We start from the raw sequence: 16,165 nt of genomic DNA, 5'->3' as shown, positions 1-16,165 counted from the left end.
GGGGGGGGGGCGGTACTTAAAAAGGTAATTAGGAGAGCGAACAGGGGACATGAAAAAACACTGGCGGGCAAGATAAAGGAAAATCCCAAGGCATTTTATAAGGATATTAAGGGCAAGAGGATTACCAGGGAAAGAGTAGGGCCCATTAGGGACCAAAGTGGCAATCTGTGTGTGGAGTCGGAAGACGTTGGTGAGGTTTTAAATGATGACTTTTCATCGATGTTCACTATGGAGAAGGATGATGTAGGTGTCTGGATCAAGGAGGGGGATTGTGATATACTTGAACATATTAGCATTGAAAGGGAGGAAGTATTAGCTGTTTTAGTTACCAGAGGACTGGAGGACATCGAATGTGGTACCATTATTCAAGAAGGGTAGCAGGGATAAACCAGGTAATTACAGGCCGGTGAGTTGAACATCTTCTTTTGGGCCTCCTTATCTCGAGAGACAATGGATACGCGCCTGGAGGTGGTCAGTGGTTTGTGAAGCAGCGCCTGGAGTGGCTATAAAGGCCAATTCTGGAGTGACAGGCTCTTCCACAGGTGCTGCAGAGAAATTTGTTTGTTGGGGCTGTTGCACAGTTGGCTCTCCCCTTGCGCCTCTGTCTTTTTTCCTGCCAACTACTAAGTCTCTTCGACTCGCCACAATTTAGCCCTGTCTTTATGGCTGCCCGCCAGCTCTGGCGAATGCTGGCAACTGACTCCCACGACTTGTGATCAATGTCACACGATTTCATGTCGCGTTTGCAGACGTCTTTATAACGGAGACATGGACGGCCGGTGGGTCTGATACCAGTGGCGAGCTCGCTGTACAATGTGTCTTTGGGGATCCTGCCATCTTCCATGCGGCTCACATGGAAAGAGTAGGGCCCATTAGGGACCAAAGTGGCAATCTGTGTGTGGAGTCGGAAGACGTTGGTGAGGTTTTAAATGATGACTTTTCATCGATGTTCACTATGGAGAAGGATGATGTAGGTGTCTGGATCAAGGAGGGGGATTGTGATATACTTGAACATATTAGCATTGAAAGGGAGGAAGTATTAGCTGTTTTAGTTACCAGAGGACTGGAGGACATCGAATGTGGTACCATTATTCAAGAAGGGTAGCAGGGATAAACCAGGTAATTACAGGCCGGTGAGTTGAACATCAGTGGTTGGGAAAATATTGGAAAAAATTCTGACGGACAGGATTAATCTTCACTTGGAGAGGCAGGGATTAATCAGGGGTAGTCAGCATGGCTTTGTCAGGGGGAGATCGTGTCTAACTAACTTGATTGAATTTTTCGAGGTGGTGACTAGATTGTAGATGAGGGTAAAGCAGTTGATGTAGTCTGCATGGACGTCAGTCAGACTTTTAATAAGGTCCTGCATGGGAGATTGGTTAAGAAGGTAAGAGCCTGTGGGATCCAGGGCAATTTGGCAAATTGGATCCAAAATTGGCTTAGTGGCAGGAGGGTTGTTTTTGCGAGTGGAAGCCTGTGACCAGTGGTGTACCACAGGGATCGGTACTGGGACCCTTGCTGTTTGTCGTGTGCATTAATCATTTAGACATGAATATAGAAGGTATGATCAATAAGTGCGTAGATGACATGAAAACTGGTGGTGTCGTAAATAGTGAGGAGGAAAGCCTTAGATTACAGGACAAGAATAGCGTGTAAAATTAAAGTGCATGGGATTGGGGGTAGTGTATTGCGATGGATAGAAAATTGGTTGGCAGACAGGAAGCAAAGAGTAGGGATAAATGGGTCTTGTTCCAAATGGCAGGCAGTGACTAGTGGGGTACCGCAGGGATCGGTGCCAGGACCCCAGCTATTCACAATATATATTAATGATTGAGATGAGGGAACTAAATGTAATATCTCCAAATTTGCAGATGACACAAAACTGGGTGGGAGGGTAAGTTGTGAGGAGGATGCAGAGAGGCTTCAGAGTGATTTGGACAAGTTGGGTGAGTGGGCAAATGCATGGCAGATGCAGTATAATGTGGATAAATGTGAGGTTATCCACTTTGGTAGCACAAACAAAAAGGCAGATTATCTTAACGGCTATAAACTGAGAGATGGGAATAGCAGTGAGACCTGGGTGTTCTCGTACACCAGTCGCTGAAGGTAAGCATGCAGGTGCAACAGGTGGTACAAAAGGCAAATGGTATGTTGGCCTTCATAGCGAGAGGATTCGAGTACAGAAGTAGGGATGTCTTGCTGCAATTATACAGGGCCTTGGTGAGGCCACACCTGGAATATTGTGTGCAGTTTTGGACTCCTTATCTGAGGAAGGATGTTCTTGCTATAGAGGGAGTGCAGTGAAGGTTTACCAGACTGATTCCTGGGATGGCGGGACTGACATATGAGGGGGGATTGAGTCGGTTAGGATTATATTCACTGGAGTTCAGAAGAGTGGGGGGGGATCTCGTAGAAACCTATAAAATTCTAACAGGACTTGACAGGGTAGTTGCAGGAAGGATGTTCCCGATGGTGGGGGAGTCCAGAACCAGGGGTCATAGTCTAAGGATACGGGGTAAACTTTTCAGGACTGAGATGAGGAGAAATTTCTTCACCCAGAGAGTGGTGAGCCTGTGAAATTCGCTACCACAGAAAGCAGTTGAGGCCAAAACATTGTATGTTTTCAAGAAAGAGTTAGATATAGCTCTTGGGTCTAAAGGGATCAAAGGGTATGGGGCGAAAGCGGGAACAGGTTACTGAGTTGGATGATCAGCCATGATCGTAATGAATGGCAGAGCAGGCTCGAAGGGCTGAATGGCCTACTCCTGTTCCTATTTTCTATGTTTCTATATAGATGGTCTGGTAAGATGGGCAGAGCAGTGGCAAATGGAATTTAATCCTGAGAAGTGTGAGGTGATACATTTTGAGAGCACTAACAAGGCAAGGGAATATACAATGGATGGTAAGACCCTAGGAAGTACAGAGGGTCAAAGGGACCTTGGTGTACTTGTCCATAGATCACTGAAGGCAGCAGCACAGGTAGATAAGGTGGTTAGGAAGGGATATGGGATACTTGCCTTCATTAGCCAAGGCATAGAATATAAGAGCAGGGAGGTTATGATGGAGCTGTATAAAACACTAGTTCGGCCACAGCTGGAGTACTGTGTGCAGTTCTGGGCGCCACACTATAGGAAGGATGTGACTGCACTGGAGAGGGTGCAAAGGAGATTCACCAGGATGTTGCCTGGGCTGGAGCATTTCAGCCATGAAGAGAGACTGAAAAGGCTAGGGTTGTTTTCCTTAGAGCAGAGAAGGCTGAGAGGGGACATAATTGAGGTATACAAAATTATGAGGGGCATTGATAGGTTAGATAGAACAAAGAACAAAGAACAAAGATAATTACAGCACAGGAACAGGCCCTTCGGCCCTCCAAGCCTGCGCCGATCCAGATCCTCTCTCTAAACATGTCGCCTATTTTCTAAGGTTCTGTATCTCTTTTCTTCCTGCCCATTCATGTATCTGTCTAGATACATCTTAAAAGACGCTATCGTGCCCGCGTCTACCACCTCCGCTGGTAATCCGTTCCAGGCACCCACCACCCTCTGCGTAAAGAACTTTCCACGCATATCCCCCCTAAACTTTTCCCCTTTCACTTTGAACTCGTGTCCTCTGGTAATTGAATCCCCCACTCTGGGAAAAAGCCTCTTGCTATCCACCCTGTCTATACCTCTCATGATTTTGTACACCTCAATCAGGTCCCCCCTCAACCTCCGTCTTTCTAATGAAAATAATCCTAATCTACTCAACCTCCCTTCATAGCTAGCGCCCTCCATACCAGGCAACATCCTGGTGAACCTCCTCTGCACCCTCTCCAAAGCATCCACATCCTTTTGGTAATGTGGCGACCAGAACTGTACGCAGTATTCCAAATGTGGCCGAACCAAAGTCCTATACAACTGTAACATGACCTGCCAACTCTTGTACTCAATACCCCGTCCGATGAAGGAAAGCATGCCGTATGCCTTCTTGACCACTCTATTTACCTGCGTTGCAACCTTCAGGGAACAGTGGACCTGAATACCCAAATCTCTCTGGACATCAATTTTCCCCAGGACTTTTCCATTTACTGTATAGTTCACTCTTGAATTGGATCTTCCAAAATGCATCACCTTGCATTTGCCCTGATTGAACTCCATCTGCCATTTCTCTGCCCAACTCTCCAATCTATCTATATTCTGCTGTATTCTCTGACAGTCCCCTTCACTATCTGCTACTCCACCAATCTTAGTGTCGTCTGCAAACTTGCTAATCAGTCCACCTATACTTTCCTCCAAATCATTAATGTATATCACAAACAACAGTGGTCCCAGCACGGATCCCTGTGGAACACCACTGGTCACACGTCTCCATTTTGAGAAACTCCCTTCTACTGCTACTCTCTGTCTCCTGTTGCCCAGCCAGTTCTTTATCCATCTAGCTAGTACACCTTGGACCCCATGCGCCTTCACTTTCTCCATCAGCCTGCCATGGGGAACCTTATCAAACGCCTTACTGAAGTCCATGTATATGACATCGACAGCCCTTCCCTCATCAATCAACTTTGTCACTTCCTCAAAGAATTCTATTAAGTTGGTAAGACATGACCTTCCCTGCACAAAACCATGTTGCCTATCACTGATAAGCCCATTTTCTTCCAAATGGGAATAGATCCTATCCCTCACTATCTTCTCCAGCAGCTTCCCTACCACTGACGTCAGGCTCACCGGTCTATAATTACCTGGATTATCCCTGCTACCCTTCTTAAACAAGGGGACAACATTAGCAATTCTCCAGTCCTCCGGGACCTCACCCGTGTTTAAGGATGCTGCAAAGATATCTGTTAAGGCCCCAGCTATTTCCTCTCTCGCTTCCCTCAGTAACCTGGAATAGATCCCATCCGGACCTGGGAAGAAACTTTTTCCCTTAGCAGAGTTGTCACTAACCAGGGAGCATAGATTTAAGGTAAGGGGCAGGATGTTTAGAGGGGATTTGAGGAAACATATTTTCACCCAAAGGGTGGTTTGAATCTGGAACGCACTGCCTGAAGGGGTGGTAGAGGCAGGAACCCTCACAACATTTAAGAAGTATTTAGATGAGCACTTGAGATGCCACAGCATACAAGGCTACGGGCCAAGTGCAGGAAAATGGGATTAGAATAGTTAGATACTTGATGGCCAGCACAGACACGATGAGCCGAAGGGCTTGTTTCTGTGCTGTATAACTCTATGACTCTGTGACTCAATCTCCTTTCAGCCTTCTCTTCTCCAAGGAAAACAATCCTAACTTCTCCAATCTATTTTCATAACTGAACTTTCTCATACCTGGAACCATAGGGGAGGCGGTGGCGTACTGGTATTATCACTAGACTAGTAACCCAGAGCCCTTTCCTATCCTGAGTGGTGTGAAACAGGGCTGTGTTCTCGCACCCACACTTTTTGGGATTTTCTTCTCCCTGCTGCTTTCACATGCGTTCAAATCCTCTGAAGAAGGAATTTTCCTCCACACAAGATCAGGGGGCAGGTTGTTCAACCTTGCCCGTCTAAGAGCGAAGTCCAAAGTACGGAAAGTCCTCATCAGAGAACTCCTCTTTGCTGACGATGCTGCTTTAACATCTCACACTGAAGAATGCCTGCAGAGTCTCATCGACAGGTTTGCGTCTGCCTGCAATGAATTTGGCCTAACCATCAGCCTCAAGAAAACGAACATCATGGGGCAGGATGACAGAAATGCTCCATCCATCAATATTGGCGACCACGCTCTGGAAGTGGTTCAAGAGTTCACCTACCTAGGCTCAACTATCACCAGTAACCTGTCTCTAGATGCAGAAATCAACAAGCGCATGGGTAAGGCTTCCACTGCTATGTTCAGACTGGCCAAGAGAGTGTGGGAAAATGGCGCACTGACACGGAACACAAAAGTCCGAGTGTATCAGGCCTGTGTCCTCAGTACCTTGCTCTACGGCAGTGAGGCCTGGACAACGTATGCCAGCCAAGAGCGACGTCTCAATTCATTCCATCTTCGCTGCCTTCGGAGAATACTTGGCATCAGGTGGCAGGACTATATCTCCAACACAGAAGTCCTTGAAGCGGCCAACATCCCCAGCTTATACACACTACTGAGTCAGCGGCGCTTGAGATGGCTTGGCCATGTGAGCCGCATGGAAGATGGCAGGATCCCCAAAGACACATTGTACAGCGAGCTCGCCACTGGTATCAGACCCACCGGCCGTCCATGTCTCCGTTATAAAGACGTCTGCAAATGCGACATGAAATCGTGTGACATTGATCACAAGTCGTGGGAGTCAGTTGCCAGCATTCGCCAGAGCTGGCGGGCAGCCATAAAGACAGGGCTAAATTGTGGCGAGTCGAAGAGACTTAGTAGTTGGCAGGAAAAAAGACAGAGGCGCAAGGGGAGAGCCAACTGTGCAACAGCCCCAACAAACAAATTTCTCTGCAGCACCTGTGGAAGAGCCTGTCACTCCAGAATTGGCCTTTATAGCCACTCCAGGCGCTGCTTCACAAACCACTGACCACCTCCAGGCGCGTATCCATTGTCTCTCGAGATAAGGAGGCCCAAAAAAGAAAAAGAAGTAACCCAGAGACCAGGGTATTGACCTGGAGACATGGGTTCGAATCCCACCCCAGCAGAAGGTGGAATTTGAATTTAATTAATAAATCTGGAATTAAAAGCTAGTCTAATGTAAAAACCCATCTGGTTCACTAATGTCCTTTAGGGAAGGTTACCTGTTGTCCTTACCTGGTCTGGCCTACATGTGATTCCAGACCCACAGCAATGTGGTTAACTCTTACATGCCCTCTGAAATGGCCTAGCAAGCCACTCAGTTGTACCTAACCACTACAAAGTCAATAAAAAGGAATGAAACCGGACGGACCACCTGACATCGACCTAGGCACCGGAAACGACACCAGCAAACCCAGTCCTGTTGATCGCTGTTCCTTCACTGTCACTGGGTCAAAATCCTGGAACTGCCTTCCTAACAGCACTGTGGGTGTACCTACCCCACATGGACTGCAGCGGTTCAAGAAGGCAGCTCACCACCACCTTCTCAAGGGCAATTAGGGATGGGTAATAAATGCTAGCATAACCAGTGCCGCCCACATTCCATGAATGAATAAAAAAAAATTCTCGTGAATCTTTTCTGTACTCTCTCCAATGCCCTCACATCTTTCCTAAAGTGCGGTGCCCAGAACTGGATGCAATACGCCAGCTGAGGCTGAACTAGTGTCTTATATAAGTTCAACATAACTTTGTTACTCTTGTACTCTATGCCCCTATTAATAAAGACCAGGATACTGCATGCTTTATTAACCGCTCTCAATCTGTCCTGCCACCTTCAATGACATGCGCATATACACCCAGGTCCCTCTACTCCTGCACCTCCTTTAGAATTGTACCCTTTATTTTATATTGTCTCTCCATGTTCTTCCTACCAAAATGAATCATTTCACATTTCTCTGCATTGAACTTCATCTGACACCTGTCTGCCCATTCCACCAACTTGTCTTTGTCCTTTTGAAGTTCTACACTATCCTCCTCACAGTTCACAACACTTCCAAGTTTTGTATCATCTACAAACTTTGAAATTGTGCCCTGTACAGTAAGGTTTAGGTTATTAGTATATATCAGGAAAAACACTGACCCCTGGGGAACTCCACTACAAACCTTCCTCCAGCCCAAAAAACATCCATTAACCATTACTCTTTGTTTCCTGTCACTCAGCCAATTCCGTATCCATGTTGCTACTGTCCCTTTTATTCTATGAACTATAACTTTGCTCACAAGTCTGTTGTGTGGCACCGTATCAAACGCCTTTTGAAAGTCCATGTACACCACATCAACTGTATTGCCCTCATCAACCCTCTCTGTTACCTCCTCAAAAAACTCCAGCAAATTCATCAAACATTATTTTCCCTTAAGAAATCTATGCTGGCACTCCACTAGTTACACTTTGCCAACCTGAAAATGACTCATTTATCTTGTCTCTTCGTTTCCTGTTAGTTAGCCAATCTTTTATCCATGTCAATATATTACGCCCAACACCATGTGTAGTAACCTTTTATGTGGCATCTTATCGAATGCCTTTTGGAAATCCAAATGCACCATAACAACAAGTTCCCCTTTATCCACTCTGCTTGTTGCATCCTCAAAGAACTCTAATAAATTTGTCAAACACGATTTCCTTTTCAAAAAACCATGTTGACTCTGCTTGATTGTATTCTGATTTTCTAAATGTCCTGCAATTACTTCCTAAATAATGGATTCTAGCATTTTCGCAATGACTGATGCAATCAATGCATCTCTGCAGCCACTGCTTTTCAGATCCTAGGAGGGAGGGCATCAGGCCCAGGGGACTTGCAGCTTTTAGTTCCATTAGTTGTCCTAGTACTTTTTCTCCAGTGATAGTGATTGTTTTAAGTCCGTTGGTCCCTTAGAGGATGAGACTGGGGAATTAATAATGGGAAACAAGGAAATGGCAGAGACTTTGAACAAGTATTTTGTATCGGTATTCATAGTAGAAAACACAAAAAGCAACCCAAGAATAGTAGTAAGTCAAGAGGCAAAGGGGAGGAAGAATCTTAAAACAATCACTATCACTAGCGATAAAGTACTAGGAAAACTAATGGGACTAAAGGTTGACAAGTCCCTTGGACCTGATGGCCTGCATCCTAGAGTCTTAAAAGAAGTGCCTGCAGATAGAGCATGGCTACCTGACCCGAACTCGACCAGATCCTACGACATGTGTCGGGTTCAGGGTGGGTCGGGTCTCTCTTCTGGGTCCGGCATTCAGGCTTGGGTCAGGTCAGGCCAGGTCGGACACAGTGCTGCCTTTTGGTCAGGGACGGAAAAGCTTCAAAATTTGAACAGCCAGGATGTCAAGGCGGGAAACGTGCATCTGGACTCCGCACGAGTCTGCAGTGAGCAATTCCATCCAAGGTAGAGCACAACCTCTTTGATATAATCAACTTCATTCTAGTGGTCGGGTTGGGTCGGGTCGGGTCGGGTCAGGTCGGGCACGGGAAAAAAATCAAAGGACCCGGGCCGGGTCAGGTTCGGGTTGGGTGTGGTTCTGTCTGGCTCAGGTCGGGTTTCAATTGCATACCCGAGCAGGCCTTTAGCTGCAGAGACAATGAACGCATTGGTTGCAATCTTCCAAAATTCCCTAGATTCTGGAAAGGTCCCTCTGGATTGGAAATTCCCAAATGTAACACATCTATTCAAGAAAGGGAGGGCGACAGAAAGCAGGAAACTATAGGCCAATTAGCTTAACATCTATCATTGGGGAAAATGCTAGAATCCATTATTAAGGAAGTAGTAGCAAGACATTTAGAAAATCATAATGCAATCAGGTAAAGTCAACATCGTTTTATGAAAGGGAAATTGTGTTTGACAACCTTATTAGAGTTCTTTGAGGATGTAAGAAGCAGGGTGAATAAAAGGGAACCAGTAGATGTAGTGTATTTGAATTTAAAAAGGCATTCGATAAGGTGCCACATAAAAGGTTACTGCACAAGATGGTGTTGGGGGTAATATATTAGCATGAATAGAGGATTGGCTAACTAACAGGAAAGAGAGAGTCTGGAGAAATGGGACATTTCCAGGTTGGCAAACTGTAACTAGTGGCGTGCCACAGGGATCAGTGCTAGAGTCTCAACTTTTTACAATCTATATCAAAGACTTGGATGAAGCAACCGAGTATATTATAGCCAAATTTGCTGACGATACCAAGGTAGGTAGGAAAACAAGTTGTGAGAAGAACACAGAGAGTCTGCAAAGGGAAATAGATAGGTTAAGCGAATGGGCAAAAATGTGGCAGATTTAGTATAATGTGGGAAAACATGAGGTTGCCATTTTGGTGGGAAGAATAGAAAAGCAAATTATTATTTCAATGGAGAGAGACTGCAGAATGCTGCAGTACAGAGGGGATCCGGGTGTTCTTGTACATGGATGACAAAAAGTTAGCATGCAGGTACAGCAAATAATTAGGAAGGAAAATGGAATGTTGGCTTTTATTGCACTGGGATGGAGTATAAAAGAAGAGAAGTCTTCCTTCAACTGTACAGGGCATTAGCGAGACTACACCTGGAGTACTGTGCACAGCTTTGGTCTGCTTACTTAAGGAGGGATATACATGCATTGGAAGCAGTTCAGAGATTCCGAAGATGAAGGGGTTGGCTTATGAGGAAAGGTTGAGCAAGTTAGGCATATACTCATTGGAGTTTAGAAGAATGAGAGGTGCTCTTATTGAAACAAATAATATTCTAGGGGACTTGACAAAGTAGATGCTGAGAGGACGTTTCCCCTCGTGGAGGAATCTTGAACTGGGGGCACAGTTTCAGATTAAGGTGTCTCCCATTTAAAATGGAGCTGAGGAGGAATTTCTTCTCGGAGGGTGGTTAATCTTTGGAATTTTCTTCCCCAGAGAGCAGTGGAGGCTGGGTCATTGAATATATTCAAGGCTGAGTTAGACAGATTTTTGATCTACAGGGACGTCAAGGGTTATGGGGCGGTGGGGTGGGGGGTGGGGGCGTTGTCGGCAGGAAAGTGGAGTTAAGGCCACAATCAGATCGACCATGATCTTATTGAATGGAGCAGTAGGCTTGAGGGGCCGAATAGCCTCCTCCTTCTCCTACTTCTTCTGATATTACGATCTTATGAGAGAGAAACAAATGTTGACGTTTCAGGTCTATGACCTTTCATTAGAACAGAGAAAAGTTAGAAATGTAATAGATTTTGAACAAGTGAAGGTGGGGATGGTGGGAAGAAAAACAAAAGGGAAAGTCTGTGATAGAGTGGAGGTCAGGACAGATTAAATGAAAGAAGGTTTCATGGTGCAAAGCCAAAGAGAGTGGTAATGAGTCAAGTAAAGAAACATACGAACATACGAATTAGGAGCAGGAGTAGGCCACTCGGCTCCTCGAGCCTGTTCCACTATACAACAAGATCATGGCTGATCTGATTGTCCACTTCGACTCCACATTCCCACCTACTCCCAATAACCTTTCACCCCCTTGTTCATCAAGAACCTATCTACCTCATCCTTAAAAATATTCAAAGACTCTGCTTCCACCGCCTTTTGAGGAAGAGAATTCCAAAGACTCACGACCCTCTGAGAGAAAAAATTTCTCCTCATCTCTGTTTTAAATGGGTGACCCCTGATCTTTAAACAGTGAACCCTGGTTCTAGATTCTCCCACAAGGGGAAATATCCTTTCCACTTCCACCCTGTCAAGACCCCTCAGGATCTTATATGTTTCAATCAAGTTGCCTCTTACTCTTCTAAACTCCAGCGGATACAAGCCTAGCCTGTCCAATCTTTCCTCATAAGACAACCTGCCCATTCCTAGTATTAGTCTAATAAACCTTCTTTGAACTGCTTCCAATGCATTTACATCCTTCCTTAAATAAGGAGACCAGCACTGTACACAGTACTCCAGATGTGGTCTCACCAATGCCCTGTGTAACTGAAGCATAACCTCCCTACTTTTGTATTCAATTCTTCTCGCAATAAATGATAACATTCTATTAGCTTTCCTAATTACTTGCTGTACCTGCATACTAACCTTTTTGTGATTCATGCACTAGGACACCCAGATCCCTCTGCATCTCAGAGCTCTGCAATCTCTCACCATTTAGATAATATGCTTCTTTTGTTATTCTTCCTGCTAAAATAGACAATTTCATATTTTCCCACATTATACTCCATTTGCCAGGTCTTTGCCCACTCACTTAACCTATCTATATCCCTTTGTAACCTCCTTATGTCTTCTTCACAACTTACTTTTCCACCTATCTTTGTGTCATCAGCAAATTTAGCAATCATACCTTTGGTCCCTTTATCCAAGTCATTTATATAAATTGTGAAACATTGAGGTCCCAGCACTGAAACCTGCGGCACATCACTCATTACTTCTTGCTAACCAGAAAATGACGCATTTATGCCTACCCTCCATTTCCCATTAGCTAGACAATCTTCTATCCATGCCAATATGTTACCCCCTACACCATGAGCTTTTACTTTCCGCAATAACCTTTGATGTGGCACCTTATCAAATGCCTTCTGGAAATCTAAGTACAATACATCCACCGGTTCCCCTTTATCCACTGCACATGTAACTCCCTCAAAGAACTCCAATAAATTGGTTAAACATGATTTCCCTTTCACGAAACCATGTTGACTCTGCCTGATTACCTTGAATTTTTCTAAATGCCCTGCTATAATATCTTTAATAATAGTTTCTAACATTTTCCCTGTGACAGATGTTAAGCTAACCGGCCTGTAGTTTCCTGCTTTCTGTCTCCCTCCCTTTTTGAATAAAGGAGTTACATTCGCTATTTTCCAATCTAATGGCACAGTCCCTGAATCTCGGGAATTTTGGAAAATTAAAACCAACACATCAACTATTGCAGTAGCCACTTCTTTTAGTACCCGAGAATGAAGTACATCAGGACCCGGGGCCTTGTCAGCCCACAACTCCAACAATTTACTCAGTACCACCTCCCTGGTGATTGTAATTTTTCTGAGTTCCTCCCTCCCTTCCATTTCCTGATTTACAGCAATTTTTGGGATTTCTGAAACAAAAGATGTGCCCTGAGGAGGTGTGAGTGGCAGAAATGATGAACAGCTGCCGCCCAAAAGCAAAGAAAGAGAAAAACAAGAGTGAAATCAAAACCTACAAAGAAAATGGAAACAAAAAGGGGGCAGAGATTACGATCTGAAATTGTTGAACTAAATGTTGAGTCCAGAAGGCTGTAAAGTGGCTAATCGGAAGATGAGGTGCTGTTCCTTGAGCTTACGTCGAGTCTCTTAGGAACACGGCAGGAGGTCACGGACAGAGAGGTCAGCGTGAGACTAAGGTGGAGAATTAAAATTACAGGCGTCTAGAAGCTCGGGGTCATGCTTGCGGACTGAATGGAGGTATTCCACAAAGTGATTACCCAGTCTGCTTTTGGTATCTGACCACCGGTCCATCAGGCAGTGGTCTGCACGGAGTGTCCTCAGGGCCCTACGGGAAAAGGAAACGGTGGATCCTGTCGGATGGTTCCCCGAGCAGACTGTCAAAGTCATTTGGCGGAATGCCTCATCACCAGAACTTTCAAACAAGCACCAAGACGTAGCTTGGCTGGTGGTGAGAAGGGCGCTCCCCGTCAGATCCTTCATGCACACCCGAAGTCTTGCCCCCTCCGCACAATGCCCCCGCGTTGGCTGTGGTGGGGAAGAGACGGTCGCCCACCTCCTCCTCGAATGTGCCTTTGCAAAGCAGGTGTGGAAAGAAATGCAGTGGTTTTTGTCAAGGTTCATCCCAAGCAGCTCTGTAACACAGGAGTCTGTGCTCTACGGGCTGTTCCCAGGGACGCACACCGAGACAAACATCAACTGCTGCTGGAGGACTATCAATTCGGTGAAAGACGCCCTTTGGTCTACCCGAAACTTGCTGGTCTTCCAGCGCAAAGAGTTGTCCACCACCGAATGTTGCAGACTGGCACATTCCAAGGTCCAGGACTACGTGCTGAGGGACGCACTAAAGCTTGGGGCAGCCGCAGCTAAGGCTCAATGGGGAAAGACCACAGTGTAAGGTTCCCCCACCAAGCTGGACTGAGGGGCTGGATCAATGGGAAACCCCTCGAACTGTATCGTTAATATTCTCAATTGCTGTAAATGTAAAACTGTAATTGACATGACAATTGTGAAACGGAAGGGTTGGGAAGAAACTCATAACAGTATTGAAGGAAACTGATCTCCCTTGCAATGTTTGTAATTTTTGGTGCTGTTTGGAAACTGTTTGGCAATGTAATTTTTACAGATTTGTATGAATAAAGTATATTTTGGAAATAAAAAAAAAAGTCTGCTTTTGGTATCCCCAATGTACAGCGAGCCGCATTGTGAGAAGCACATACAGTTTACTAAATTGAACAAAATGCACATAAGTTGCTGTTTCACCTGGAAGGAGTGTCCTAGGGCTTTAGATGGTGAAGAGAGTGGAGATAAAAGGACAGTTGTTGCACCTCCTGCGCTTGCATGGAAAGGTGCCGTGGGAAGGGGAGGGGTTATTAAGGGTTTTTGAAGAGTGAACCAGGGGGCCATGGAGGGAAGATGTGTTTGGTGGTGTCATCATGCAGCAGGTGGTGGAAATGGGGGAGAATGATTGTTGAATACAGAGGCTCATGGGGTGGAAGTTGACAACAAGAAAAACCTTAACATAGTTCTGGGAGAGAGGGGAAGGGGTAAGAGCAGAGGGTGTAAAATAGAATGGACACAGTCGGGGACCCTGTCAACCACAGAGAGGGGAATCCTCAGTTGAGGAAAAAGGAAGATATATCAGAAGCGTTGGTTTGGAAGGTTGCATCATTGGAACTGATGCGACGGAGAAACTGGGAGAATGAAGTCTTTACAGGAAGCAGGGTGCAAGGAAGTGTAGTCGAGGTAACTGTGAGAGTTCATGGACTCATAGCGAATATTGTTTGATAGCCTATCTCCAGAGACTTCTCTGAGGAAGGGAAGGGAAGAGTGGGAGATGGACCATGTGAAGGTGAGAGAAGGGTGGAAATTGGAAACAAATTTGGTGAAATTTTCCAGTTCAAGGCGAGAGCAGGCAGAGGCATCAATACAATCATCAATGTACCAGAAGAAGTGAGTAGGACTAGAACAAGGAATGTTCAACATATCCCACAAAAAGGCAGGCATAACTAGGACCCAAGCGGGTGCCTATAGCAATCAGACCAGCCAGTCCTGCTGAGTATTTCCAGCATTTTCTATTTTTATTTCAGATTTCCAGCATCTGCAGTATTTTGCTTTTCCATCAATAAAGACCCATGCTAAACTCAGTCCGATGATTTAGACTGATAGCTTCAACTGTAGGTTTTCCAGAATAGTTTTCAACATACCACTTCAAAATACTTCACAAGTTCATCAAAGTTCGGATTCTCCTTGTAACTGGCAATGATTTCAGACTCTACTTTCTGACCAGCACATTCTATCGTCACTTGGGGTTGCTCCACTTCGAAGAGATTTAAACGTTTCAGGTCCCGGAGACCCCAGAACAGAACCTAGAAAAATAAAATCTCTTTTACCTGGCGTGTAGATACATGAAGGTTAAAGATCACCAATAGACATCTAGTCTGTAGCAGAGCTGGGGGAGATAATTGATGCAATGGAATGCATTCAGGTCGAGCTCTCTCTGCTGCTTTTCTGGATCCACAGGAAGTAGAATCATAGAATAATAGCAAATTTAAGACACAGAAAGAGTGGAAGTAGTTTGTTTCATGCTGGATTCAAATTACAGTTTGACGGCACTAGATTGCAATTGGACAATAGCAGTTTGTGATTACAATATCTGGTCCGATGTTCTCGACAATGTCCATCTTGATGGAACCAATTCATCAGAAGAGTGAGGGAGGCAAAACTGTCCTGACACTTAGCCTAGCTGCTCGGGATCCAGGTATTAACTCACCCTCATAATAAATGGGTCAACACTTTCATCATGGAATTACATGCTTCACAGGGGAATTAATATCCAGAAAGAAATTTACCTCAATTCTGAACTTCTTGAGCTTTGGCCGGATTGCTGCAGGAATAATGAAATATTTCCTCTGTTCATCGAGGTACTCTGGATCCTTGCATTCCACATCGTCTGGCAGAGATGGCTAAAATGAGAGTCGCATATTTAAGATTAGAGCATTCTCCCATTTTCTCACCTTCACTGGATCTTTTGTCTAGCTCTCTCATACCCCCTGCTGCGAACTTTTACACCTTTAACTTCCTGCCACTGGAACTTCATGAGAAATAAAAAAAAGACTTGCATTTATATAGTGCCTTTTATGACCGTAGAACATCCCAAAGCAATTTACAGCCAATGAAGTATTTTTTGAAGTGTAGTCACTGGTGTGATGTAGGAAACATGGCAACCAATTTGCACACAGCAAGCTCACATAAACAACACTGATATAATTTTTTGAATTTGTTCTTGGTATGTGAGCGTCGCTAGCAAGGCCAGCATTTATTGCCCATTCCTAATTGCCCTTGAGAAGGTGGTGGTGAGCTGCCTTCTTGAACCCCTGCAGTCTTTGGGATGTTGGTACGCCAAAGGTGCTGTTTGGGAGTTCCAGGATTTTGACCCAGCGACAGTGTGCTTGTCTTTCCAGGTGGTAGAGATCACGAGTTTGGAAGA

At 45.1% G+C, this 16,165-nt stretch overlaps 1 protein-coding gene across 1 annotated transcript in view; it reads right to left on the bottom strand.

Moving 5' to 3' along the window:
* The window catches only part of LOC137378425 (fer-1-like protein 4), a 518,691-nt gene that overhangs the window by 193,703 nt on the left and 308,823 nt on the right, over positions 1 to 16,165 (bottom strand). Inside the window, 2 exon segments of the mRNA XM_068048756.1 lie at positions 14,883 to 15,044; positions 15,528 to 15,641. Of these exon segments, the coding sequence (XP_067904857.1) occupies positions 14,883 to 15,044; positions 15,528 to 15,641 (276 nt within the window).

Source organism: Heterodontus francisci, chromosome 16 (genome assembly GCF_036365525.1).
Source record: "Heterodontus francisci isolate sHetFra1 chromosome 16, sHetFra1.hap1, whole genome shotgun sequence".
Taxonomy (NCBI): domain Eukaryota; kingdom Metazoa; phylum Chordata; class Chondrichthyes; order Heterodontiformes; family Heterodontidae; genus Heterodontus; species Heterodontus francisci.
The sequence above is the reverse complement of the archived record's forward strand: the minus strand, read 5'-3'. Positions and strand labels throughout refer to the sequence as shown.